This window comes from Podarcis tiliguerta (assembly GCF_965153285.1).
Source record: "Podarcis tiliguerta genome assembly, chromosome: Z".
NCBI lineage: Eukaryota > Metazoa > Chordata > Lepidosauria > Squamata > Lacertidae > Podarcis > Podarcis tiliguerta.
In genome coordinates, this window is record NC_139553.1 from 21,022,715 (window position 1) to 21,048,413 (window position 25,699).

The 25,699-nt window shown below is 41.8% G+C and overlaps 1 protein-coding gene across 1 annotated transcript; it reads left to right on the plus strand.

Annotated features, from left to right (window-relative positions):
* Positions 1–1,716: 1,716 nt before the first annotated feature.
* On the plus strand, positions 1,717–25,699 carry PGK1 (phosphoglycerate kinase 1). Its single transcript, XM_083423882.1, has 11 exons — positions 1,717–2,725; positions 7,379–7,429; positions 8,924–9,079; positions 9,199–9,343; positions 13,644–13,747; positions 15,115–15,234; positions 18,060–18,174; positions 19,829–20,008; positions 20,241–20,418; positions 21,292–21,390; positions 25,225–25,699. The coding sequence occupies exons 1-11, from the start codon at positions 2,661–2,663 to the stop codon at positions 25,263–25,265; spliced, it is 1,254 nt and encodes a 417-aa protein (XP_083280008.1). The 5' UTR covers positions 1,717–2,660; the 3' UTR covers positions 25,266–25,699.

Here is a 25,699-nt window from a genome sequence, read left to right on the forward strand (position 1 = left end):
ACCAAATCCCTAAACACTTAACCTTTTTATGGACTTCAATCTCAATGTTTTGTTCTAACTCCGCCTAGGTATCTGAATTTAGTGAAGCAGAGTTTTATCTTTGTGATGTTGGTGAATTCCTTTTGAGTATGCAAGATGTGTATGCGTGTTGATATGTATTGAAGTTCTCACCCTGGCCACCAGGAGTATCGTGCATATAGTTTTCACTCAGGTCCACGTCAGTTATTTTAGGTGGGAAATCCTGGGTTGTTGTTGCTACAATGTTGACAGCTGGCTGCCTATAAAAGCAGGCCGGCTGAGCTGTTTGCTGTTCAGTTCTGTTCTGGCCTCTGAATAAACAAGAGCTGTTTGAAGAATCGCTGTGTCGTCTGATATGTTCACCCACAACTTAACATGTGTGTGTTTTGAAGCACATAACCTCAGATTTTGCAAAGTTTACTTATAGGCCTGACAACATTGTGAATATGTTGAGTTCTTTAGTTAGGGTGGTTGCTGTGTTTATGGGGTCTGGTGTTTGTTATTTTAATAAATTTTATTTTTTGCATTTTCTATTTTACCTAAATGAGTTAAAAACATAAATATATAATTCCCATTGACTTCCCGCCCACCCTTGTGGATCTTAATATAATGTTTCCCCCCTCTGCATCTCTTTCATAACTCTATTCTTATAAATCCTTTTCAATCCTGTTCAAATTTTTACTACAGGTTTTCTGTCAATTCTACCAATGTACAGTATGTATCTGTTTACTATAGTTTTTCCAATAAATTATAAACTTTCCCCAATCTTTATTAAAGTCCTCCTCTTCTTGTTTTCAGTTTCTTCCTATGCCATCTCTGCATAGTTCATCAGTTTGCCTGCTGTTCTTCTTTGGTCAGAGTTGTACCATCTTTCCATTTCTGGCCTAAGAGCGTCCGTGAAGCAGTGGTCACATGCATAAATAGTTTTGTCTGGTCCTTCGGGATCTCTGGTCCCATAATACCTAAAAGAAAAGCTTCTGGTTTCTTAGGAAAAGTTATTTTCAGCATCCCCCCCCCATTCATTATGGGGTCTGGTGTTGTGCACATCAGGTCATCTGCGATGAGCCCTAGTTTATAGGTTTTGATTGATTGATTGATTGATTGAATGTTAGTGACTACCATTTACCCCACCAGGCCCTGCCATGCCTTACTGTCAACCTATCTGCTGATGGGGGGCCTATTTCACAGCTGCCCCCTCTCTGGGTCACCTTGGCTCTTCTTGGGGTGTGTAGGGTTGCCATCTGTCCTGTACAATACAGGCTTGTCCCATACAGTTATACCTCATGTTACGTTTGCTTCATGATATGTTTTTCGCGGCAACCCAGAAGTATCAGAAAGGGTTACTTCCGGATTTCACTGCTCACACATGCGCAGAAGCATCAAATCACACTGTGCACCTGCGCAGATATGGCGCTCAGGTTGCGGGCTTTTCATGTTGCAAATGGGCCTCTGGAACGGATCCTGTTCACAACCAGAGGTTACCACTGTATTTAAATGTAAAATGCTGCATCCTGTATTAATACAGTTTTGTCTTGTATTTCAGGCCTTTCTCTCCCCCCCCCCCTGCCAACTTAGGGGTCCTCTCCAAATGCATTTGTTTGAAAAGGTGTGTGAAAGGTCATGCATTTAAGCTCTGGGTAGCCAAGGGCAGACAGATTTACAAATTCATGTGTGTGTGTGCGCGTGCGCGAGTGACACACTTCAGAGAGGACCTCCTTTTAGGCTGCAATAAATCGTCATGGGTCGCTTTGAAGTCACTTCAGCACCAAAAACCTTCTCCCAACCGCCCCGCTTTTTGCAGGAACGAAGGTGGCAAACCTCGGTGCGGGGCTCCAAGACCCAAACCCACTCGCATCCCTCCGAGGAGGGGAATTAGGGACCCAGCCAGTAGCCCATCTAGTACAGTACACTCCTCTTCCATTGCCTAACGGGATGCCTGTGGGAAACCCGCAAGCAAGACTTTGAGCACAACTTCCAGCAACTGGCATTCAGAAGCATTGCTTGCCTCCGTCGTGACCAGTAGCCGGCGACAACTTATTTATCCCCCGTTGAATTACCCCAACCCTCTTCTAAAGCCATCCACGTTGGTGGCCATCACTGCCTCCAGCGGGAGTTTAGCTGCTTCTTTTTCTCCCCACATTCAGTTTTCTTGAGTGTCCCAGAGATCCAGTGTGAGGGGAGAGGGAAGAAACACTTCCTCTGTCGATTCCCCTCTGTCACTCTTCTCTGAACCTTTCAATTATATACACGTGTGTATGTTTGTGCTTGTGGCAGGGGGGGACACTTTGGGTACCCCGCGAGGGCGGCCAGTCGCCTCAGGCGACGAGGAAGACCAGATGACCAACCGCTCTTCTCCCCTCAGGGGCTTCCCGCCCTTTCTGAGCCATTGCTGCGTGCGAGACGTGACCACCGCGCGGCCAGCCGGTGCCCCGGTTCCCCCACCCACTCCGAGATTGACGCGACCCTCTGAGCCAATCCTCGGCGCGGGTGACGCTGCCCGGCCAATCCCGAAGCCGGTGGTAGGCGGGGCTCCGATCGACACGCTCCGGTCGCCACAGCGCTAGCTCGTCTTCCCTCCGCCTCTTTCTCTTGCTGCCGGTGAACGAGGAAGAGGTTGCAGTTTGTTTGCTCCTGCTGCGAAAATGTCTCTCTCCAACAAGCTCACCCTGGACAAAGTGGACGTGAAGGGCAAGCGCGTGGTGATGCGGTGAGCTGCTTTCGCTGTTTCTTTTTCGTCGTAGGCCTGTACCGCAGGGCTGGGTGCAAAACTGGGTAGCCTGGGGTGGGCTGGTGGGAGCGGAAGGAAAAGCAATGCATCTTCAAGAGGGTTTGGCGGGGGGGGGGGGGGAGGTTGGCTTACCTGTTCGCATTTATATATGTGCAATGTGTATTGAGGTTTTCAGTTAAGTGGTGGCAAAGCAAGAGATGTAAGAATTAGAACGTAAACGAACATAAACCGTTATGGGTTGAGTTTATTTTTATGGTAACGTTCGCTGAGGCTTTCAATTAAGTACTGGCGAAGCAGATAATGTTAAGGGGGAGAAACAAACAGTATATCCCACCTTCCCCAGGCCCCTCCGAAGAGATCTAGGTAGTTTTCTCTAATCTCATTTTATCTCCCCAACAACCCTGCGAAGTAGGCCGAGAGGCAGCAACTGGCTCAAGGTCACCCAGTGATCTTTATGGCTGAGCAGGGAGTTCAGCTCTGGCCTGCCAGAAGGCCTACCTAGTGCAACACTTCAAACACTACAACACAGTGACTTGCATCTGCTGCTGAACTTTTCAGCCATCACAGAATATTTACATGCCATATCAGTTCCCCCCTTTTGCAATGGCATATATCTACTTTGGGGTCAAAATGGCCTTAAGGCCCATAGTTACCCACGTGGAAAGGAGCAGTATTGTTGGAATGATTAGCATAAACCCATTACAGTATAGAAAAGTAGTAAAGCGCTGTCTTTTAGGTGCTAACCATAAAGTCACAGGATCAGAAAACCATAAAAACTCTAGTTTCTGTTTTAATTAAGATGTTACACATCTTATGCTGTGTATTCTGAACATGGTTACTTATAACTGAACACAGTGGGGACAAAATTATGCTGTTTGATTCCAAATCTGGGAGAACTGGACTGTGATTTTTTTTTGTAGTACTTCTAAAAGTAAAGTATTAACTTATACTAACAGTGCTTAATAATCACTGTACAAATCACTATACACGTTGCTAATACAGGATGCACATAGTAAACCTTTTTCCGCTTGCAGGTGCATATTTTATTCATAGCTTGTTGGCTTCTGTGGCTTGTGTCACTAATTTCAATCCCGCCCTCAGCAATAAGACTTGAGAATTGCAGTGATTCCTATCAGGCACAGGAAAGGAGTTGTAGGTGGTTCCGTTATCCAGAAGTAATACTGAGCTCCCTATAGTCAATTAAACCAAGGACAACTTCAAAGCAAGATCTTAATTTTCATTTCAGCATCCCTTTGGGTGTTGCAAACTGCATAGAACTATATTTTCATGCATAGTATATTATAATTTCAGAAATGTGCTTTAATTAAGCTATTTATTTCAACTAATATTAAAGAGGGCTTTTCATTTAGTCCAGCATTTGATTGACAGGGAAGGTTGTAAATGCCAAACTATTCCAAGCCTGGCAAGAGATCATAGGTGGGGGCTGGAGTCTAAAATCCAAGCTAAGGAATTGTATGCCTACGGAGCGTAATCAAAATTAGAAGAGGGAAAATCCGTTGCATCTAAACTTTGTAGTACTACCTTATTAAAAGCAGAAGTCAGTCAAACCAGAATTTTGAGCTGGGGGAAGTACTTTAATTTCAGGTATTGAGTTGTAAGCCTCAGAAAAAGACTTTAAACTGCCATGAAAAATTTGTTATGAAATAGTTTGCTGCTCATACCGCATGTGTGTGAGTTTTTTATTGTCTCCAAACCTTGCATATGTGTATTATAAAAGTCTCCGGTATTTTTCCCCCAAGGTCATTGAGGTTAAGCAAAGGCATTTCATTTTGTTATTCATATTTCAGTTTCTTCCTTGAAGATATTGACAGTTTCTCTCTTAAACCTTTGTGAAACTTTCAGTGGAACACTTTCACTTTTCTACATTTTTTATACATCTATCCCAAAGACTTTCATTACCAAGTGACCTTAATGTCATGGGCATTCTTTCATTCATACCCTGTTTTTCCAAACATCTTCCATTGTGGTAATAGTTGCCAGCTTGCAGTCTAGTCACTGACTCCACCTTTATTCACTGTGAAGACACTTGTGCTGCACACAAACTAAGGAGATTGGTGAGCAGGGCCTCCCACTTGATACCCTGTGTAGAGATGTTCAATGGCCTGTTTGTGTTTATGCAGGCCAATGGATACAACTACATAGGTGCAAAGTTCAGGCAGAGAAACTCTGGCTTTTATCATCCTTTTAGTTAGCTGCTTACCCCTGTTCTGCTTGTGCCTCCTCATTAACTGAGGTACCAGATCTTCAAAGATAAAAGAATTTCATTCTGCCTGCGAGATGATAACCCTAGTTTGTGCATGAAATTTATTGTCTATTGGTTCAGTGTTGTGCTCTAAATTGCCATCTGATTTATAGCTGGATGACTAGAGCATCAAAAGCATGGAGTTATTTATTTATTATTTTATTTTTTCAATTTGTATGCCACCCTTCATCCAAAGATCTCAGGGCAGTCCACAGCATATAAATACAAAATAAAAACACAAAATACATAATAAAAGCTTTCCCTCTATATGCTGTGGCCATCAGTCCAATTCTCCCACCTGTCCTCCACATTTACCATCTAACTTAATGATAGCAGAATGTTATATACCAAAGCATGTTATTTATGGAGAAATCTAGAAAAGAAATGATTTGCTCCTGCGTTTCTTTCGTGCCTTTGAAACTTGGGGAATGTTATTCTAAAAATCTTACATTGCTTAAAACAAAATCTAGTCCTGTTAATCGTACTGTAATGTGTTCTGTTCTGCCAGTTGCTGTATTATGCAACATGATTTCCTGTCTCCTTCAGCTTTGGGGCACAGCATGCTTTATAGAAATGGCTTCTGAGGCTCTTCCTGCTCTTCTGTCTGTTGGGCAGGCTACATCATGCGGGCCTTTGCTGAGTAATCTCCCTGCGTAGGCATGTGAGATGAGTGTTTCTGGAAGCACCGTTTGCTATTGAATCTACGTTTTGTACAGTGTGCTGGCTAAATCAAGCAGGCCTCTTATAAAATCCAAACCTTGTACATGGTTGCTAAATGCTTGAGACAAATGCTTGCTAAATGTTTTGTGCTTGTTTTTGACATCCCAGGTGATGGAAACCCTAAAGTTTTGTCAGAATTATCTTTTTTAATAAAAGTTTTATTTTATAACATTTTGCTAGAATTGCCAAGCATCTGTGATCAGGGAGATTGTATACAGCACTTAAAATAGTAGTTTACACAAAAGTGGGGCAGTAGTTAACTAAATAAATAATTAAATGGTAATTGCAACATCCCAGAGTATTTAGGTTGACCCAAGGCAATCATACAAGCTTGATAAGTGACTTGATCCTATATTTTCTGTATAAAAGCCCATTGCTTTAGTCACAGCCAAGCCTCTGGTGGTGGTCTTTGATCTGCAAGTACTTCAGCTGCAGTATATGCTGCATCCTTCCTAGATTATTATTATTTTACAACAGTATAGCTAAAGCAGTTTGTGAAGGAAAATAAGGGATTATAACAGATATTGAATATGATTGCACTCTGTGTTTACCTTGCCTGTAAAACTCATATTGTGTCTAGGTGGCTTTTGTGCCTCTCAACCCCCTACCCTTCTTGGTTATGGAATGGGTATTAGAACATTTTTCTCCTACTCTCTGCCTTTCTCTTTGAATTCAACCTTTGCTTTCTAGTCAAGGGCATCTCTGTTAATACTTGATAACTTAGATATTCCTAACTGGTCACTTTTATTTTAGGCCAGGGGTGGCCAACCTGTGACATACCTACAGGTATTGTTGGACTTCAGCTTTCATCATCATTGGCCATGCTGACTAGAGTTGATGGAACTTGGGGCCCAACAACATTCTGGTGTTCTAATTCGCATAGTAATGAATTTCTAAACTTTTGCCTGCCTAGGGGTTGAACAGTGGCAGAAGCCTCCAGCAGGAAATATAGCTGGCTTATATAGCCTTGTTCATGAGTGTTGAAGCTGTCTCAGCATGATTTACTCATTTGCAAAATTTCCTTTCTTTCCAATGAGCTCTTTGTTGTGTACATGGTTCTCCCCCTCATTTTATCCCCACAACAATCCCACAATGTGAATTAGACAGAGTGAGGGACTGGCCCAAGCTCACATAGTGAATTTCATGGCGAAGTGGAGACTTGAGCCCTGGTCTCCTAGGTCCTAGTCAGACACACTGATGATTATGCCATGCTGGCACAAATGGATTAATTCACTCAAGCAGCCTCTGAAACAGGACAGCTCTTGCAAAACCCTTTTGCAAGCCTTCTCCTTTTTTGCAACAGGTTTACCCAAAGTGATTCAGCACAGTTAGGCTTTTCCCTTCACATGGTCTCTTTATTCCACCACTGGCCCCTGGTTTTGAAATTTATATCCCTGGTATAGAGAAGAGAAGTTGCATGGATCTGAGAGCCTTTGAGTGCTGTACCAACCAACACAGCAGGGGAAGGGAGTAGTGCAGTAATACTGTGACAGCTCTCCCTCTGCACTCACCCCACCCAAGTGCAACTTTTGCTGCAGCTCCTTTTTGAGTATATTGCCTGTTTGGGGACATTAACAACAGTGTCCAGTAATTAATGATGTTTGTGTGAACAACTTGCATTGAAACATTTCTGTCCCCCCTTTTTTTAGGGTTGACTTCAATGTTCCAATGAAGGACAACAAAATAACCAACAACCAAAGGTAAGAGTCCCCTGCAAATTCCAAGTAGGGCCTATGCTTAGTCATTCCTTGCTTAGTGATTCTACTAGACTGTGACTCAGTGAAAGAAAAAGGTACTTTACTCATTTGAGGTTTCAGGACTGATGCCCTGGCATTTCCAGGTAAGATACTGAGGTACTGATAATGTGAAACATGTCTTGGGCTCATTCTGTCTTTCCAAGCTAGATTTAGGGCCATAGCTCAGTGGTAGAGCATCAGTGTTGCAAGCAGAAGTTCCCAGGTTAATACCTCAACGGTATCTCCAAGTGGGGTTGGGAGAGACTCCCTTCCTACAATCCTAGAGAGTTGCTGCTAGTTAGTGTAGACAATAGTGTCTGACTGACGGGAGGCAGTAGAAGACAGGAGTGCCTGGCGTGCTCTGGTCCATGGGGTCACGAAGAGTCGGACACGACTAAACGACTAAACAACAAGTGTAGACAATACTGAATTAGATGTACCAATTGCCTGGCTTTGTATAAGGCAGCTTTCTATTTGAATCTACTGCTAGTCAAAGTTGATAGCAAGATAGCCTCTGATTAAAGCAACTCATCATACCAGCTTCATGTTTCCTGCTAATGCTGTGCTAGGCTTTAGGGGGCTTGAACAGGAGAGGTATGTTCGAGACCATTGGTCTCCCAGCAGCTCACACTTGCATTGTGCATTAGGAGGAGAGGCCTCTCCACACACCTTTTTACCACTGCTGGTGTGTTGTTTTGCCTTCTGTTGGCTGAGAGGAAAGACAGGGCCAAACAGGGAGAAGAACTTGAGGCATGATCTGTACTTAGGAGCTCTATGACCTATCTCCCTTGAAGCAGGTCCCCTCTTGCAGGCTGTGATTCCAGTAGCAAGAAGCCCTACTGACCTCTGTAACTGTTGGATGTGCCTCTTTTTCTCTGGATTGATATTTTAAAACAGGATTAGAAATTATTTTATTGAGAATGAGGATAAAAAATACTTATCCACTGCAGAACATTCATTCCAGAGTAGCTAACTGGGTATTGCTGTGTATACCACAGCCTTTTCTTTTTAACACAACCACCCAAAAGGGGCTATATATTATTTTGACTGGTATATTCAGCCTTTCTGCATTTTGAGTAGTTATTGCACCAAACTGATAGTCTGTGCACCAAGCAAGCTAATGGCTGCAAAGATTTTAAAGGTATCAAACTGATCCATCTTTAACAGGACTAGTGAAACATTTGTTACAGTCCCACACATGGTAAAGTGATAGTGACCAAGGCAGTTTGTATTGTAGGGAACAGTTAGTGTGGTATAGCAGCTGATGAGGGAGAATATTTCTACCTTGGTGAGGTAGGAATGAAGAGGTTAATGGGATCTATTACTTCCTGATTCTAATAACCCTTGATTCTGTAGCTGATGTGCATAATCTCTCCTTTAAAACCATGATCTGTTGATGTAGCTTAGATGCTGCAGGTACTGCTGTGGGAACCTTCTGTTCTTATGTTTTCATTGCAGAATCAAGGCAGCTGTCCCAAGCATCAAGCATTGCCTGGACAATGGAGCCAAGTCTGTGGTGCTGATGAGTCACTTGGGCCGGCCTGATGGGGTTCCTATGCCCGACAAGTACTCCTTGAAACCAGTAGCAGCAGAGCTCAAAGCTTTGCTAAACAGGTATGGCACGATGACATTACAGACTGACTAAAAAGAGGTGCTTTGAATGATAATTTGTTGTGAAGCGTTCTTATAATTGGTAAACTGAGGCTATACATTTATCTGGGAATTGTCTCCAGGGATGTCATGTTCCTGAATGAGTGTGTGGGTGCAGAGGTGGAAGCTGCTTGTGCTAATCCTGCAACTGGCTCAGTCATTCTTCTGGAAAATCTCCGATTCCATGTAGAAGAGGAAGGGAAGGGAAAGGATGCTTCAGGGAACAAGGTGAGACATCTTGTCTTGTGTTCTGCTTTCTCTACTGCATCACTTCTGGGTGCTTAAATTGTGCCACTCTCATGTAGATGTTTCCACAAAGTTACTAATAGTTCATGCTCTCAGATGGCGTTAGAGTTAGAAATTGATACATGCCACCCCATTCTCCCAAGTGGTGAGAGAATCCAGGGGTTCTAGGTAATTCTCCAAGATTCAATTTTCTTGGAATGAAGGCCGCAGTGACTGTGGTGTCCTTGGGATATATGGTTTTATTTGCACCAATAAAGGTATCATTCATTTTATACAGGGGTTATGTTCAGAGGGTGACATGTATACACCAAAGCATATTTATAGCAACCACCCGCTTGGAGTTGCCCCCACACAAGCAATCTGTTATCTATTATCTGTAACCCTTTTCCTTAATATGGTTAAAAAGACAACTCGTAGCAACTAGAATGAAGAGATGCTCAGCTGAGCATTTAAGCCTGATATGTAAATAATTCACAGGAGATTGATGATATGCATATAAGTATAGATCAGTGCATGAGTGCTGATTAACCATCTTGTGCCCAGAGAATGAAGGAAGAATGCTGGCTAAATAACTAAAATCACTGTTTAAGGCTGTGGTACCCAAAGCGGGTGGTGCTGTGGGTTAAACCACAGAGTCTAGGACTTGCCGATCAGAACGTCGGCGGTTCGAATCCCCGCGATGGGGTGAGCTCCCGTTGCTCGGTCACTGCTCCTGCCAACCTAGCAGTTCGAAAGCACATGAAAATGCAAGTAGATAAATAGGTACCGCTCCAGCAGGAATGTAAACTGCGTTTCCGTGCGCTGCTCTGGTTCACCAGAAGCGGCTTAGTCATGCTGACCACATGACCCAGAAGCTGTATGCCGGCTCCCTCGGCCAATAAAGTGAGATGAGCGCCACAACCCCAGAGTCTGTCATGACTGGACCTAATGGTCAGGGGCCCATTTACCTTTACCTTTTACCCAAAGGTACTTGGGGTGGGGGTGCTAATAGGCAGTGGACTGCTGGAGGGTAAATGACTATCAGACTTTAAAAAAACTAGTATCACTGGATCAAGTTCATCAATTTGAATTAACTACACTAAATAATTTTAATTGGATTTTGAATACATGTGCAATTAATTGTTACCGTTTTGAATGTTACTGGGTGATTCTCTTCCTTAGTGGATTGTGCAAACCACTATTTTGAGTACTGCCTTTTATCGGTTAGGGTGGGGAGTTACTGGAACCATAGGGTTGGCGGTCTGAAATGGTTTGGGAAACACAGGTTTATGGGTATATTTTTGCAGGAAATATCTTCAGCAAGAGCATTTGAGAAGCATGTTTCCCTTCTCTGCTCAGTTAATGCTGTGATTTGTTCATGGGCTGTTTGAACCCTGTTAACTGGGACTGGCAAAACCTTTGAATCCAGATGCCACACTCTGCTTGGGCAGCCGCTTGGGTATCCATACCTCTTGACATTTTAATGAAGGTCGCCATGACCATTTGGTTTCTTTTCTTAGCACCTCTGACCCTATTAAGACTTGAGTCTTGGCTCCCTTTCGATGCAGCCACAGTGATATATAGTACAGTGTCCTTTTTTAGGTTGATACAGAACACCACACTGTGCTATAAAAGCACATGCAAATTAACTTCTCAAGATGAAGAGCTTGAATTTAGAGATTCCAGCTTCAGCCTCTTGGCACAATCCTTTCGTCCTCATCTCCAGTCGAAAGTAACTGTCAGGTTACCTTGCATTTACACTTTTAACACTTGCTCCCATGGTCCCATTTTTTTCTTAAGACCCTGGCCTCCCTTTTTGTTGTCTATCTCTCTTCTGTTCTTGAAATATTGGGCTAGTATTGCCCATATCACTGAAATGTAATTATTTACTTGCAAAATTTTCTATACTGCTAGTATTAAGAAAAAAGATTGTGAACAGCATAAAATCAGTTACAGAACTGCTTATCAGGAGGGAACAATCCTCAGTGAATGTAGAATGTTTGGAATTGCCCATTTGGGTGCAGTTCATCTTTTGAGAGGATGTCCATCTTAAATTACAGAAAAGCTAAGTATTTGCTCTTGTTGTGCACTTTAAGTATGGCTTGTTTCTCATTGTTTGCCTGCTTTAGTATGTTACCTTGGAGAAGCAACAGGAAAGGTGGCTGCCTCAGCAAGCCTGAGCTGAATAAACGGCAGATGCCTTAGAAATGCTGCAGCAAACACTTAAGATGTGTTGCGCCTATGTGCTGTTCTGGTGACTTAATCGGGAGCTAAAGGAGAATGGATTGCACATACTTCCTATTCTGCTAGCTGCCACTAGCTGTAGTAGAGGCAGTTAAACTAAGTACACAAAGCTGATCAGCTGAGGAGATGAAGCAGCAATTGATTGTATTAGTTTAAACCAATAATAATAGATTTCCCCCCCCCTCCTCAAGGTTAGAGGAATGCTACAGATCTGTACTGCCTATATGCAACTGTTAGTTGGCAGTGTTTCCTGCTGCTTCCGAGTCTTGAAACAGGATTATTTTTAAGATCCCTACTTCCCCTGCCATATGAGCAGAGGCTTTGGCAGGTTGAACTGCCCAACTCAACCAAAGCCGTACCAGATAGATAGATAGATAGATAGATAGATAGATAGATAGATAGATATATCATTTATATCCCACCTTTTTCTCCAAGGAGCTCATTTAATCCCTGTAACAATGTTGTGAGGTAGGCTAGGCCTAGTAGGGATGGGAACCCAGGTATCCCAGTTCCTAGTCTAACCACTATACCACACTGCTTCTTAGTGTGTTGTTGGCCAAGAAGGCTGAAGAGAGCTTCCTTATTCATTCATTCATTCATTTATTTATTTATCGAATTGGTTGCTTAACAAGATAACTCAAAAGCATAGCACCTACATTGAGACCAGCATAAAAGAAAAAACCAAGAAAAATCTAGAAGAAAATCCTATTTTTAAAAGGCAAGATTAAAACATCCCACTCTCTGAAGGAGGCCATACATAATTAAAAGCCAGAAAAGAAAAACTTTTTATGCGTGAAGCTAGCATTTCGAAAGCACGTCAAAGTGCAAGTAGATAAATATGTACCCCTCCGGCGGGAAGGTAAACAGCGTTTCCGTGCGCTGCTCTAGTTGGCCAGAAGCGGCTTAGTCATGCTGGCCACACGACCCGGAAACTGTACGCCGGCTCCCTCAGCCAGTAAAGCGAGATGAGTGCCGCGGCCCCAGAGTCCGTCACGACTGGACCTAACGGTCAGGGTTCCCTTTACCTTTAACTTTACCAGCCACTTGAGACCCAAGTCAGGGGTCCCTTTACCTTTTATGTTATGGTGCCAGACAAGTCTCAGGGAGAGCATCCCACAAGCACAGAGCCACCACTGAAAAGGCCTGTTCTCATGTTGCCACCCTCTGAACCTCCTCTGGAGGGAGCACCTAAAAAGGGCTTCAGATTATCATTGCAAGGTCCAAATCGGTTCATAAGGGGAGAGGTGGTCCTTGAGATACTGAGTCACATAAGACTTTAAGAGCTTTGCCCCATTTTTAATGGGAGAGTTAGCAGGCAGAGTCTATTTGCCTTTGACTAGTTCAAAATGTGATTGTGTTGTTGTTGATGATGATGTTTAAGTTGCAAATATACTGTGTGCATTCATTCCAATTCATTAATAAACTGTTTTGCTCTTTCAAGAGGCATAAGGGGAGTCAAATCCTCTCTTAATTTTTTTATAATGAACATTTATCAGAGTAGAATCTGCACCCCTTCCAGAATGGCTTTCACTAGCCTAGGAAAGAGAAGAGCTCTGATCTTTGCATTGAATGAGAACCACCTTGTGGTGGAAGCAATATGACGAGCTGTTCTGCTGTACATAGTACAGAAACAGCACAGAAATGTGGCCCATTCTCCTAGTGAACTGTTTTGAGGTTTCATTGCAGTCAACCTGTATAAAGTTTGCTACATAAAATAAATGAAACAACCTGTACAGAAGTGCTTAATGATGATGGCATTTTAATGAAGCTTAAAACCTACCTGTCTTCTTTATTTTTTTGTACTGTTGGTATGTACTGCATTCACTTTCCATTTTTTAAATACTGCTGTCAAGATGAGAGTTTACATGTGTGCTCAGAGGCATTTAAAATACATCTTATACCAGGAGATCAATTGTTGTGATTACTGGATGGAAAGGTTCCCTACCCTGCCCAGGAAAAGCTCTTACCAATTCTATTTAAACAGTGATTTGGTGGCTTCTAATGCCCATTGATAAGGTAACTAAAACTGGTGAGTTTTTAATTCTCTTTCTCTTCCCAGATCAAGGCTGATCAAGCAAAGGTTGATGCTTTCAGAGTGTCACTTTCTAAACTTGGAGATGTTTACATCAATGATGCTTTCGGAACTGCACACAGAGCTCACAGGTATGTAAGCCTCTGCCTTTTATTTTGTCATGGCTGGGCTTCTGTCTGTTTCAGAGACTGGCTTTTAACAAAACACACATGCTGCTTGAGTGTTATGAATCCTCAAAGTGCTTTACAAAGAAAAACGCATTAACATTATCAATAAAAGACAGTAAAAACAGGTAAATAATAAACTAAAAACAGATTGAAACACATGTAACTTCTGCAGGACTAGATGGGCTCACCTAAACAAAAATGTTTTTAAGATGAGCTGGAAAGAGTATAGCGAAGGTACCTGCCTGATATGAGTAGGCAGGGAGTACCAGGGTATAGGTTTTGCCACACTTAAAAGGTAAATTTCTTACAACAGCAGGACCTTACAACACAGAGAATTATGTGGCACTGGTAACAGCACCCATTCCACAGAACTTTAGGTTTGGATTCTCACCATTATCACAGAATCCTTTCGATCTTTTTATGAAATACACAATGATATTTGCTTTATTAACAATGTAGTATTGTTTGCTTTATGCACTGAAAACAGCTTTATATGGGCTCAGTTTTCTTCAGACTGCTGAGTTGTATATTTTACTAAGCAGCTGCATTACATTGACACCCAGTGGGATGGAAAATTTTGACTGCCATAGGCCTTGGATACTCCTTAATTTGGTTTTGAAAACTAAGTTTGCCAAGGTATGAGAAGTGTGTTTCTGTCATGCAAATGTTTTAAATCTATATCCTTTGTCAAGTTGCAGAAATAACTTTCAGGTTTTGCCATGCAGCCTCTAAAAACCACCCTTCATTTAACAAAGCAAAACTCTGGTGATTGATCTTTTCACTTCCCTTTTCCCAGAATTTCACCCAGTAGCATAAAATGGGTATTCCATATTGAAAATGTTAAAAAAAAAAAAGTTCCTTACAGAATCTGCAGGTCATGTGCCTGTTAGATCAGAAAAAAAGATCTGGACTTCTGTTATCTCATAGATACTTCCATCAAGTATCTAGATGGAAGAGCTCAACTATTTTTGTGATACAAGCCATGGTTTAATTTCTGAGGTCACACAGGGCCACCAGTATATGCAAATGCGTGGCTCATTTAAGACTATATAGAACCTTTATTCTCAATAGTGATGGAGCTCACCAGGTGGAGAAGGCTTCTGTGGTGTATCTTTGTGTTTTATGTTTGCACTTTTATTTGTTAACAAATCAAATTTGTTAATGTGGACTTCTGAAGTAACATGCCTTTTACACAGTTGTTTATTCGTTGCTAAATATTTGCATAGTTGTGGACTTGAAGGGTTTTGTAGCATCCATACATATAGCATCAAAAACAACAGTGGAACTCATTTTTATTGGCTGATTTGTATATTTTCTCTCCAATGTAACAGTTCCATGGTAGGTGTCAACCTGCCTCACAAAGCTGCTGGTTTCCTGATGAAGAAAGAACTGGAGTATTTTGCAAGAGCTCTAGAGAAGCCAGAGCGACCCTTCCTAGCAATCCTGGGAGGGTAAGGACAAAATATATTTGCCTATATTGTTGTTTGCTTCTACCTTTATGTGAACTTGTAACTAATTGGTTTACTGTGCAGATCGTTTTACCTTCCATATTTTCAACACTATGTCTATTTCAGTAATTCTTTTAAAAAATAATATTTTAAAATTTTATTAAATGTGTCACAAACAAGCCTGAAGTACCCCCAACAATCCAACAAAGGGTGGTAGTGGTAAGAAAAAACATTTGAGCATGATTAGGTATAAGATAAGGAAAAAATATTAAAAGAAATTTGTGCAAAAAAGGCAATATGGCAGTATTCCAAGATAAGACACAGCAGATCAGAAACTCATATATTGTAATCAAAAACTACACGACATGAAATCACATTTGGATAAGATTTGCCTGAATGTGTTGTTGAACTACAAAAATGGGCCCACGTCTCCTCCGAGAACCTGAAGTTGGTGGGTCAGTTTCTCTGATGTGGCTATAAATAAGGCATTTTCAAACCAGTTCATAATAGAGTACATAAAAGTGTAGAGTACAGTCAGTGCATATTGTGTCATGGGCCAAATCAGCATGTCTGTGTGTCTGCCTGTGGCTGACCTTTCCACCAAAGTTTAAAGTACAAACATAGTCCTTATTCAGCAGTGCTGTGTGTAAATTGACACTGCCTGTCGTTATGCAACTATGAGGAACTGTAGCTGGATACATGTCAGCTCCTATAGCTTCCAAGAGGCAAAGTTTGATGATGTAGATGTACAGTCTCAGAACATGCGGTCAGATGCCAGAATTCTATATGTTAAGCCTAAAATGCTGTTTTTGTCTGAAATATTCCCCCCCGGCTTTCCTTAGAAAAATGAAATTGGGGTTTTTAAAAGCATTTTTCAGGGTTTTGTTTTTTTAAGAATGCAGATTATAGTTATACAAAATCATAATCCTCATGCAAATCTCAAGGACTGCATTGCAATTAAGATTTCATTCTTATTGTGCACTGCTTTGAATCTTCCTGATTGCCCCAATTACAGCTTTCAAATGTGTATGATAAAGTACAAAGACCTGAGCTGCTTTGATGGCAAAATCTTTCCGTTCCTTTCTTCCCTGCAAAAACAAAGCAAGCTTTTGACGCTGAGCAAAGGCCCCCCTGTGGGGGCAAGCATGCAACCATGAATAATAGGGAACACAGTAGCCTTGCAGCTCTTGACTTGACCAATCTCTGTTCATTTGCTGTGCTGCTGCTACCAGAAGTCCATTAAATTTCTCAGTGGCGTTTCCAAAGGCCAGCCTTCCCTGTGCTGACTGGGAATGATGGGACTTGTAGTCCAAAATGCAGAGGTTGGGAGCAAGCCTTCTTCCCCCAGTTTTAAACATGTGCCAACTCAATTAATAATGTTAAAAACAGTAGGTCTGCTGTTTTAATCTCTTACCTAAAACTGCAGTGTGTACAGTTGTACCTTGACTCCTGAACGCCTTGGGAATCAAACGTTCTGGCTCCCGAATGTTTGGAAGCCGAACATTCAGTGTGGCTTCCGCTATTGTTTCCGGCATGTCTGCACAATCGGAAACCAATCAGAAGCTACGCCTTGGCTTCCGAACATTTTGGAAGTCGAACGGAGGTAGGATTGTAGACACTACATATGGTCAGCCCATTATTGTGGGTGTCAAATGAAACCAGATGGTGAGAAGATGGGTGATGAATTCAGTAAGTTATAGAGCACTTGCTTTGCATAATAAAAGTCCAGTCTAGTCCCTATCATCTCCAAGTAGGGCTGAGAGAGAACGCTGTTTGAAATCCTGGATAATTCCTGCCAGTCCTTGGAGAGTATACTTTGCTAGATTGACCAGTGAATATGACTACTCTGACATTAATGAATCCATGCTAGTCATTTCCTGTGTTCCTCTTAACCAGTGTTACCAGTACAGTTGTACCTTGGTACTTGTTGAACGGCTTGGTCCTCTTGCGTTTCGGCTCCTGAACGATCGAAACCTGGAAGTGAGTGTTCCGGTTTTTGAACTTTCTTTGGAAGCCAAACATCCAATGCAGCTTCCACTGTTGTTTCCGACACACCTGCACAATTGGAAGCCAGTCGGAAGCCGCGCCTTGGTTTCTGAATGCTTCGGAAGTCAAATGGACTTTCGGAACGCATTCTGTTTGAAAACCAAGGTATGATTGTAGTGCACAATGTCTTTTAGAAATAACTATTTAGAGCATTTTCAGACAAAAAGGTTCCCAGAGTGGCTTACATACAATCAATAAAAGCAAGACAGTGCCTTGTTCAGAATCTGTTTTTTTGGGGGGGCGGGGAGCAGCACACTAGAGTGGCCAGCTTTGGAGACCCTGGGTATTTTCCTTCCCACTTTGCTGCAACTTTTCCTGTTTCGCTTTGAGTTAAATTGCTTCATGCTTCTGTAAAATGAGATGAAATCCTAGTAACATCCAATGCAGTGGAAGAAGTTGGAACAAGAGTCCAACCATACTACATACTTAATAAATGTTGGATACCTCCTGTAGTTCTAGTGTTTATAGATACACATTCAAATCATTAGCCAAACCTCGATTTTTTCCCCAGGCAGGGGTGGAGAGTGGGCTTTTAACAGTTGTAACTTTATCCCCTTTTTTGCTTTAAGAGAATTATTAGATTATCATGCATATGTATCAATACATGTGACTTCCTCATTTATCAATAATTATGTATTCGTTCTCTGTATTTATTTTTCTGTATTAGGTACTGATAACAAGTGAAACTTGGCAATAGTAGGCTTGTCTAAAACCCTGCTAATAAAGTGGTGCAACAACTCACATTTTTATTCTTCTTCCCCTAACCTCTCTCTGTTCATCAGTGCTAAAGTTCAGGATAAGATTCAGTTGATCAAAAACCTGCTGGATCAAGTCAATGAGATGATTATTGGTGGTGGAATGGCTTTTACCTTCCTTAAAGTGCTCAAAAACATGAAGGTATGCAACCTGCAGTGTCTGCTATATATAATTTGGGTGATAAAGATGCTTATTATGTTTCCTTGACTGTTTCTTTATAACCTTTCCCCAAGCTGGTGTCTTCCATGTGTTGTGGACTGCAACTCTCATCCACCCCAGCATCATATGGCTGTGATGGCTGAGGCTGATGGGAATTGTAGTTTGAAACTTCCAGAGAACACAAGCTTGGGGAAGACTGTTCCATTTGTGCAATCTTAATTGACAATAGTTTTTGAACTGCATTCTATGGCTTAAAATTTGCTAAACAGATCTGGATGCTAATTCATGAGCAAAATAAATCATGTATAACAGGACATTGGATTTGGGGGCAGGCTAGGCTGCTGGTAAAATCTCTGGCTGTTGGCTGTAACTTAAACGCTCGGAGGACAAGCTGAAAATGTTTTTCCTGCAGCTTCATGTAGTTTATCTGGTGTTTTCTTATTTATATATATTTAACATAATAAAGTTATGGGATGCGGGTGGCGCTGTGGATTAAACCACAGAGCCTAGGAATTGCCAATCAGAAGGTCGGCGGTTCGAAACCCCACCACAGGGTGAGCTCCCATTGCTCAGTCCCTGCTCCTGCCAACCTAGCAGTTCTAAAGCATGTCAAAAGTGCAAGTAGATAAATAGGTACCACTCCGGCGGGAAGGTAAACGGCATTTCCGTGCACTGCTCTGGTTTGCCAGAAGCGGCTTAGTCATGCTGGCCACATGACCCGGAAGCTGTACGCAGGCTCCCTCGGCCAATAAAGCGAGATGGGCGCCACAACCCCAGAGTCGGCCACGACTGGACCTAATGGTCAGGGGTCCCTTTACCTTTACCTAACATAATAAAGTATACCAACAAATGCCAAATAGGAATAGAAAGAGATTTCTAGAACTAAACATAATTTGGATTTATTTAATTTATTATGTTAAGACTTTGTAGTGAAAAAAAGATTTTCATTAAAAAGTCTTAACACAGTAAATTAATATCACAAGGTTCCAAGTAACACAAAAGGATTTTCATTATCCTGTTCTTTATTATTCTAGTACATTATAAAAAGACTTCATTTCTCTATGAAGACATTTGTTTGTTACCTGCCTTCTTTGGTTTTCACTATGTAAGCTTAACCATGCTTACTTACTATGTGCCTTCAGTTATACTTCAGGCACCAGGAAAAAACATTCCTCTTCACCCAGACCTTTGTCTGATTGACATCTAATGCTCTTTTAAATGTGTTATGGTAGGGGGGATTTTTGTTTTTTTCTTATATTTTAAAAGTATTTTGTGGGTTTCATGTTGTAGCTTTATGTTGTGAACCGTCCTGAGATTTACAGGTGTCAGTATACAAATTTTATAAATAATAATAGTACTAGGTCCTAGGTTTTAGTTATCAATTTCCTCAGGGTTGATTTTCTTGATATCTTTCCCCCTGCCCCGCCCCGTTCTGACAAATAATAATCCTGGCAGCAGTTAAGAGGTTGCATTAATTCTCTGTCCTCTGTTAGTTACAGTTTCTTTAACATACCCATATTATCTGTTGATGTTACTTGGATTTAATAATAAAAAATACCTTGCTTTCGAGATTCTGATTTGCTTTGTACACAAACATCTGTAGATAGCTACATAGTGCATTGTCTTCTGCTTCCAGATTGGCAACTCTCTGTATGATGAAGAAGGATCAAAAATAGTCAAGGACCTGATGGCTAAAGCAGAGAAGAATGGTGTACGCATCACTTTGCCTGTTGACTTCGTCACTGCAGATAAATTTGATGAGAATGCTAACACTGGAGAAGCCACTGTGGCCTCTGGGATACCTGATGGATGGATGGTAGGTTTAACTCTTGATTTCCTGCAGATGTTTTGGATTGCAGCTCCCATCATCTCCAGATAGCATAGGGTTGATGGGAGTTGCAGTCGAAAGCATCAAAGGGACCCACATGGAGAATTCTGGTTTAAAGACTGGGGAGAGGTTGGGTGGGTGGGTTGAGGAGCTCTTCTACTTGTTTGATCTTTCTGGTGCAATGGCTGAACAGCTACCACCCTCCCCTTTTTGATCCTAGGGTTTGGATTGTGGTCCTGAAAGTGTTAAGCTGTTTGTGGAAGCAGTGGGCAGGGCCAAGCTGATTGTATGGAACGGGCCAGTTGGTGTCTTTGAGTGGGAGAAGTTTTCTAAAGGAACTAAAGCTGTGATGGATAAAGTTGTGGAAGTTACATCCAAAGGCACCATCACCATCATTGGTAAGAGCCACCATTCGTCTTCTTCTCCAGTTCAAATGAATAGTTCTTCAGTCTTTTGGAATACTTGATTTATTTATTTTCTCTTCATAAGAAGGGCATAAGAAGTTGCCTTATACATGGTCAGACTCAGGGAACGAGCTTTTTAAGCCAGTGGTTCCCAAACATTTTGGGGCCACTGCCCCCTTGGTTTCACAAACTCATCCCCAGTACCCCCTGTCCTACCCTAACTGATTAAACATTATTCAGAAAAGCAGATTCTACAACCCAATAACAAAGATAGTAACAATGAAATTCAAAATAGTAACAATGAATTGCGCATTTATTCAGAATCCAATTAAAACTATTTAACTGATGAACTTGCTCCAGTGATACCAGCCTTTCAAAGTCTCATAGTCATTTTAATCTCCAGTGACCCCCTTGCCTCTTAGCACACACCCCAGTATTCCCTTTAGTGCAGTGGTTTTCAGCCAGTGTGCCCCTGGGGTGCCTTGAATGATAGTCAGGGGTGCTGCAGGCAACTCTGGCCTCTGTCCCTCTTTCCTTCCCTCTGATGCCCTCTTGCATTTCTGCCTCCCAAAGGCTTGCACACCTGTTTATTGCTGCAGCCCTGGCCATAAGTTCCACAGGTGAACTTGGCATTTTTGGCAGGCGCCAAAAAGAGTATCGCAATGGCTCCTGCCTGATGTCTATAGGCAGGGAGTTCCAAAGTATAGGTCCTGCCACACTAAAATACCATTTTCTTACAAATGCAAAAAGTATTATGTGGCACCTATCACCATGCCAGTGTATGGGGTAAGGCGACCTTGCAGTTAAGCTTTCGAATTATGCTTCCAAAACCATTTTCAGGTTCCTTGACTGTGTTTTCTTGAACAGGTGGTGGAGACACTGCTACATGCTGTGCCAAATGGAACACCGAGGATAAAGTTAGTCATGTTAGCACTGGAGGTGGTGCCAGCTTGGAACTCCTAGAAGGTAGTGTGTGTTTTCCTCCCTCTTCCTTAAAGATGTCCAAGGGATTAATTTTGCTTGTGTGCTTTTTTGTACCTAGGTCATTCTTACAGCTACCCACACCCATGATTACTCTTCAAAGACCAAGTGGCTAAAGAAAATCAATGTCATGTTATACTACTGTTCGTTTCTTTAGAATTGTAAAGTTGGAAGGGACCTCAAGGGTCATCTAGTCCAATCCCCTGCAATGCAGGAATCTCAGCTAAAGCATCCATGACAGATGGCCACCCAGCCTCCCCTTTCAGTCCAAAGGCTCTCGAGAATAAACAGATGCATACAAATACAATAATATAAAATAATGCAAATACAATATGAATGCATATACAATAAAAATAAATCTTAATATTTCAAAAGTATTTCTACATTAATTTTCCTGACAAAAAGGCAGCAGATTATTCCCAGTGAAAGACTTGAAGGCAAGAGAGAGCAGGAAGAGCAGCTCCTCCTCTTAAGGTTCTTGGACAGGGAGGTGGGGCAAGACAAGTAGAGTAGCTGGTGCCTGTGATGGTTCCAGCAGACTCCACATAGGGACCATTTTCATGACAGCTGCAGTTTTGCATAATGATGGGGACCAGAAAAAGGTCTACATCTCTCAAGCGCTTGGACTGGGGCCTCCATAAAACCCAGACCCAGGACATAATTTCTGGCCACATGCCTCGACTAAACAAAGGGGTGAAACTAATGTTTACTATGTGTGTCTCTCCCCCCCCCCCCCGCCCCGCCGCCGCCAAAAAAAGGCTTATGCACTTAACCAAAGTCATTCCCTACTCTTTCATATGGCTCGCAATTCCAGAACTAAAGAGTTGCCCTCATATTTGCAGCTCTTTAAAAGAGCTGTCTATAATAGAAACAGTTTAGGAAATTGCTTTATATTGAGTCAGACCCTTGATCCATCTTAGCAATGTTTACACTCACTGGCAGTGGCTCCCCAAGATCCCAGCCCCACCTGGAGATGCCACTGGGGGATCAAACATGGGGCCTTTTCCATGCAAAGCAGATGGTTCACCACTGAGCTGGATTACTGTCCTGTGTCGATTTACTCAGTGTTCAATCAGCATTGTCAGTGGAAGTTTTTTGTGGGTGCTGTTGTTTCATGAATGACTTTTGGGACCTTCCTCTGGTAATTAGCTATTTCTTAATACGTGTACATTTTCCAAACCCTAGAGCCTTCCCCCTAAAAAAGAAAGAGGCGGCACTGGGCTCGTCAGCTGTTCTTACCAAAAGTTATGTTCTGAAAGGGCTTTGTTTCTGTTGCCTAGGAAGTAGTGGAGAAAGGAAAAAATGCAGACCAATAAAAGGAGACCTGCAATGGTATACACACCAAAGGAAGACATTTTGGGAAATGTAGGCTTTGCTAAGTGGCACTAAACTTCAGAGTTTTAAATTGCACCAAACTCCTTTTCCTTAACTGTAGAAGAATTGTTAGGAAGTTTCAGATTGGGGAGAAAGGAATTGGATAAAAAGTCACAGATTGCAGAATTCGTTTAAAAAATAATTTTGTATTGGAGTACATCAAATAATACAATAAAAATAATAGGTTGTACAAATGCAGAAAAGCAGTGCAGTATATCTGGAGGAGACTTAGGTAAATAGAGTACTTAAGGTCATTTGGAAAGCCAAATTTCACAATGTACCATGGGAGTTGTGTGTGTCTGTATTTATTGTAAATAAGATAAAATCCCACCAAAGAGCATAGGGTTTTTCAGGGTCCTCTGAGCCTTTGGCAACATGTAATTTATGAGTAATTTTCTCAGCTAATGCTCAAATCCATGAAAACCTATGAGGCCAATGAGTTTCTATTTTAATCCTAGCTTGTGTGGTCTAGAAAGGCAGTATGGTGTAGTGGTCAGTGCTGGACAAGGACCTGGGAGAACAGGGTTCAAATCCTTACTCACTGGGTGACCTTGTGCCAGTTACTGAGTCTAACTTACCTCACAGGGTGGTTGTGAGGATAAAATGGAGAGGGAGGAGAACCATGAAGGACAGAGGGGATAGAAAGGCAATAAATGATAGCAGTGACCTGGGTGTGTCAAAAGACCTTGCTCAAAATCTCACTAAGTGGCATTTAGACCAGCTACTGCTGCCTCATTCTTAACCCCCAGCCTGCCCCAGAATGATAATAGGCCTCTTTAAAAGCTTACTCAGAGGTTGCTCATGGAGAGCTTTCAGCACTTGAGGCAATTTTAATACTTTATTATCTGTCCACCATACTTTATTATCTGTGACTGTGCTTTCTATACAGATCAGCATTTAAAGTTTTTCACAACCCTGACTAAATACCCCAGCAGCAAACTTAATGATATTAACTAAGTTGCACAGTGCAAGATGTGTATCAGAAATTCAGAGAAAAAATAAAATAATCTTAGGGTTTTAAGATGCAGCCCCAAGCATATTTATCTGGGAATATGTTTAATTGAATTAAAAGAGGCTTACCTCTAAGAAGTCTGGCACTGGATTACTCCGCTGTTCTGAAAAGAACTGTTTCTGGTTCTATGTGAAAGCCCCTGTCAATTAAGCTTTTAAACCTATTTTAGTAGAAAGATGAAAGTGTTGGCAGAGTTATGGCACGATCCTAACCACATCTACTCAGAAGTAACTATGAACTATGTGGGGATTAGGATTGCAGCTTTAGACTGCTGATGGGTTTCAGGCTTTGTAGATGTAACATCTCAGTTAACCTTTATTGGGTACCAATTAATTTCTGGGCAGAATTCAATGTGGGTATTTTTCCTTTTCATTAAAAAACACACCCTATGTGTTCTGGGTCTTTTGTTCAGCTCAAGAGCTGCATTCTCCTGTTCAGCCTTCCAAGGGCCACATAGAAATCATGGGCAGCACCTGAGACAAAACTGGGTGGAGATATTCATAGAAATTTTGCTTCTGTGCCGTAGGCTAGTTGCTCTACACACACAGACCCCCCCTTTCAATCCTCCTTCCAAAAAACAGACTGCATTATCAGGGCTCAACGATACATTAAAGTCAGGCAAAAACTCTGAAGCAGAGGAGTGTGGGTGGGTGGCCTGGGGGGGGGGATTCCCAAGAGTGAGACGGAGGCTGGGAAGAACGACATTGGGCCCCCCTGTCATGTAGAATACTATTATTTGTATGCTGCCCTTTCACAAAAAGAATCATGCGCAGATCTACAACCACAAAGAAATATGTCCCAAAATCAACCACCATGAAAATAATCTCATAGCAACATAATAGCAAATATCTATCGATAGCTAAAATAAAAAGGGAGCTTGGCAGTTTCACCTTGGTCCTATGAAGACTCCTGTGATGTTGCTTAAAGCTTCCAAAGGTGCAGGGGTGTGTGATTCCTTGACCACCAAAACACACACACACACAGCAAGTCTCCAATCTGTAGGAAAGGTGGGGTACAGAAACTCTAAAATAAATTATTAAAGATAAACCATATTTTATGCCATAAAATTTAAATATCGCTTGACTATAAAAAAAGTCAAAAATCTGAAGGCTGTTTACAAAAAAATAAAAACAATTATCAACATTTTTCCCCCCATTTAAAACCTTCCACATTAAAATAACAATAGACTGAAGACAGGTTAAAATACACATCAACTTTCTGAGCATCTGGACAGGCTTGTCTAAACAAGAATGTTTTTAGCAGATGCCAAAAAAAAGTACAGCAAAGACACCTGCCTGATATAAGGCAGTCATGAAAGTGTCAGCCAAAGCCAGTTTCCATGTACCATCCTTTATAGATTCTTTATAAATGTGTTAAAAGATGTTCCATGATGCATCATCTTTATATGTGTTTGTCTCTCTTACGCTGTGCAGGTAAAGTTCTTCCTGGTGTGGCTGCTCTGAGCAACGTGTAGCAGTAGATGAAGAGCGTGCGATGAATAAGAGCTTCCCCCTGACATGTTCCTGTGCACAGCTCTTAAAGCAACCACTGCAGCGCTTCTGTATTCGTACTGGCAGCAGAGTCAGATAAAGTAACCTGGAAGATTTACAGCAGCGTTAAAATGGCTCTTGTCTGCAGTTTACCTGATGTTGACTGTTGCCCCACCTGAATTTAGTGTTAAATGGTTTTTGTGATATTTAGAGTGGATATATTTATATATTTTTGCCTTCTTACCAAGGCCAAGTTCCCCTACTAGTTGTCAGTACCTCAAAGCAAGTTTCTTTATTCAATCTCAACAGCTTGTTTAGCTACTGCTACTTCTCACCTTTGCACAGTACCACAAGGTGGAGGGAAAATACAGGTGTCAACTGCAATGTTAGCTTCTAAATAAATGTTTTGAGATGCAAA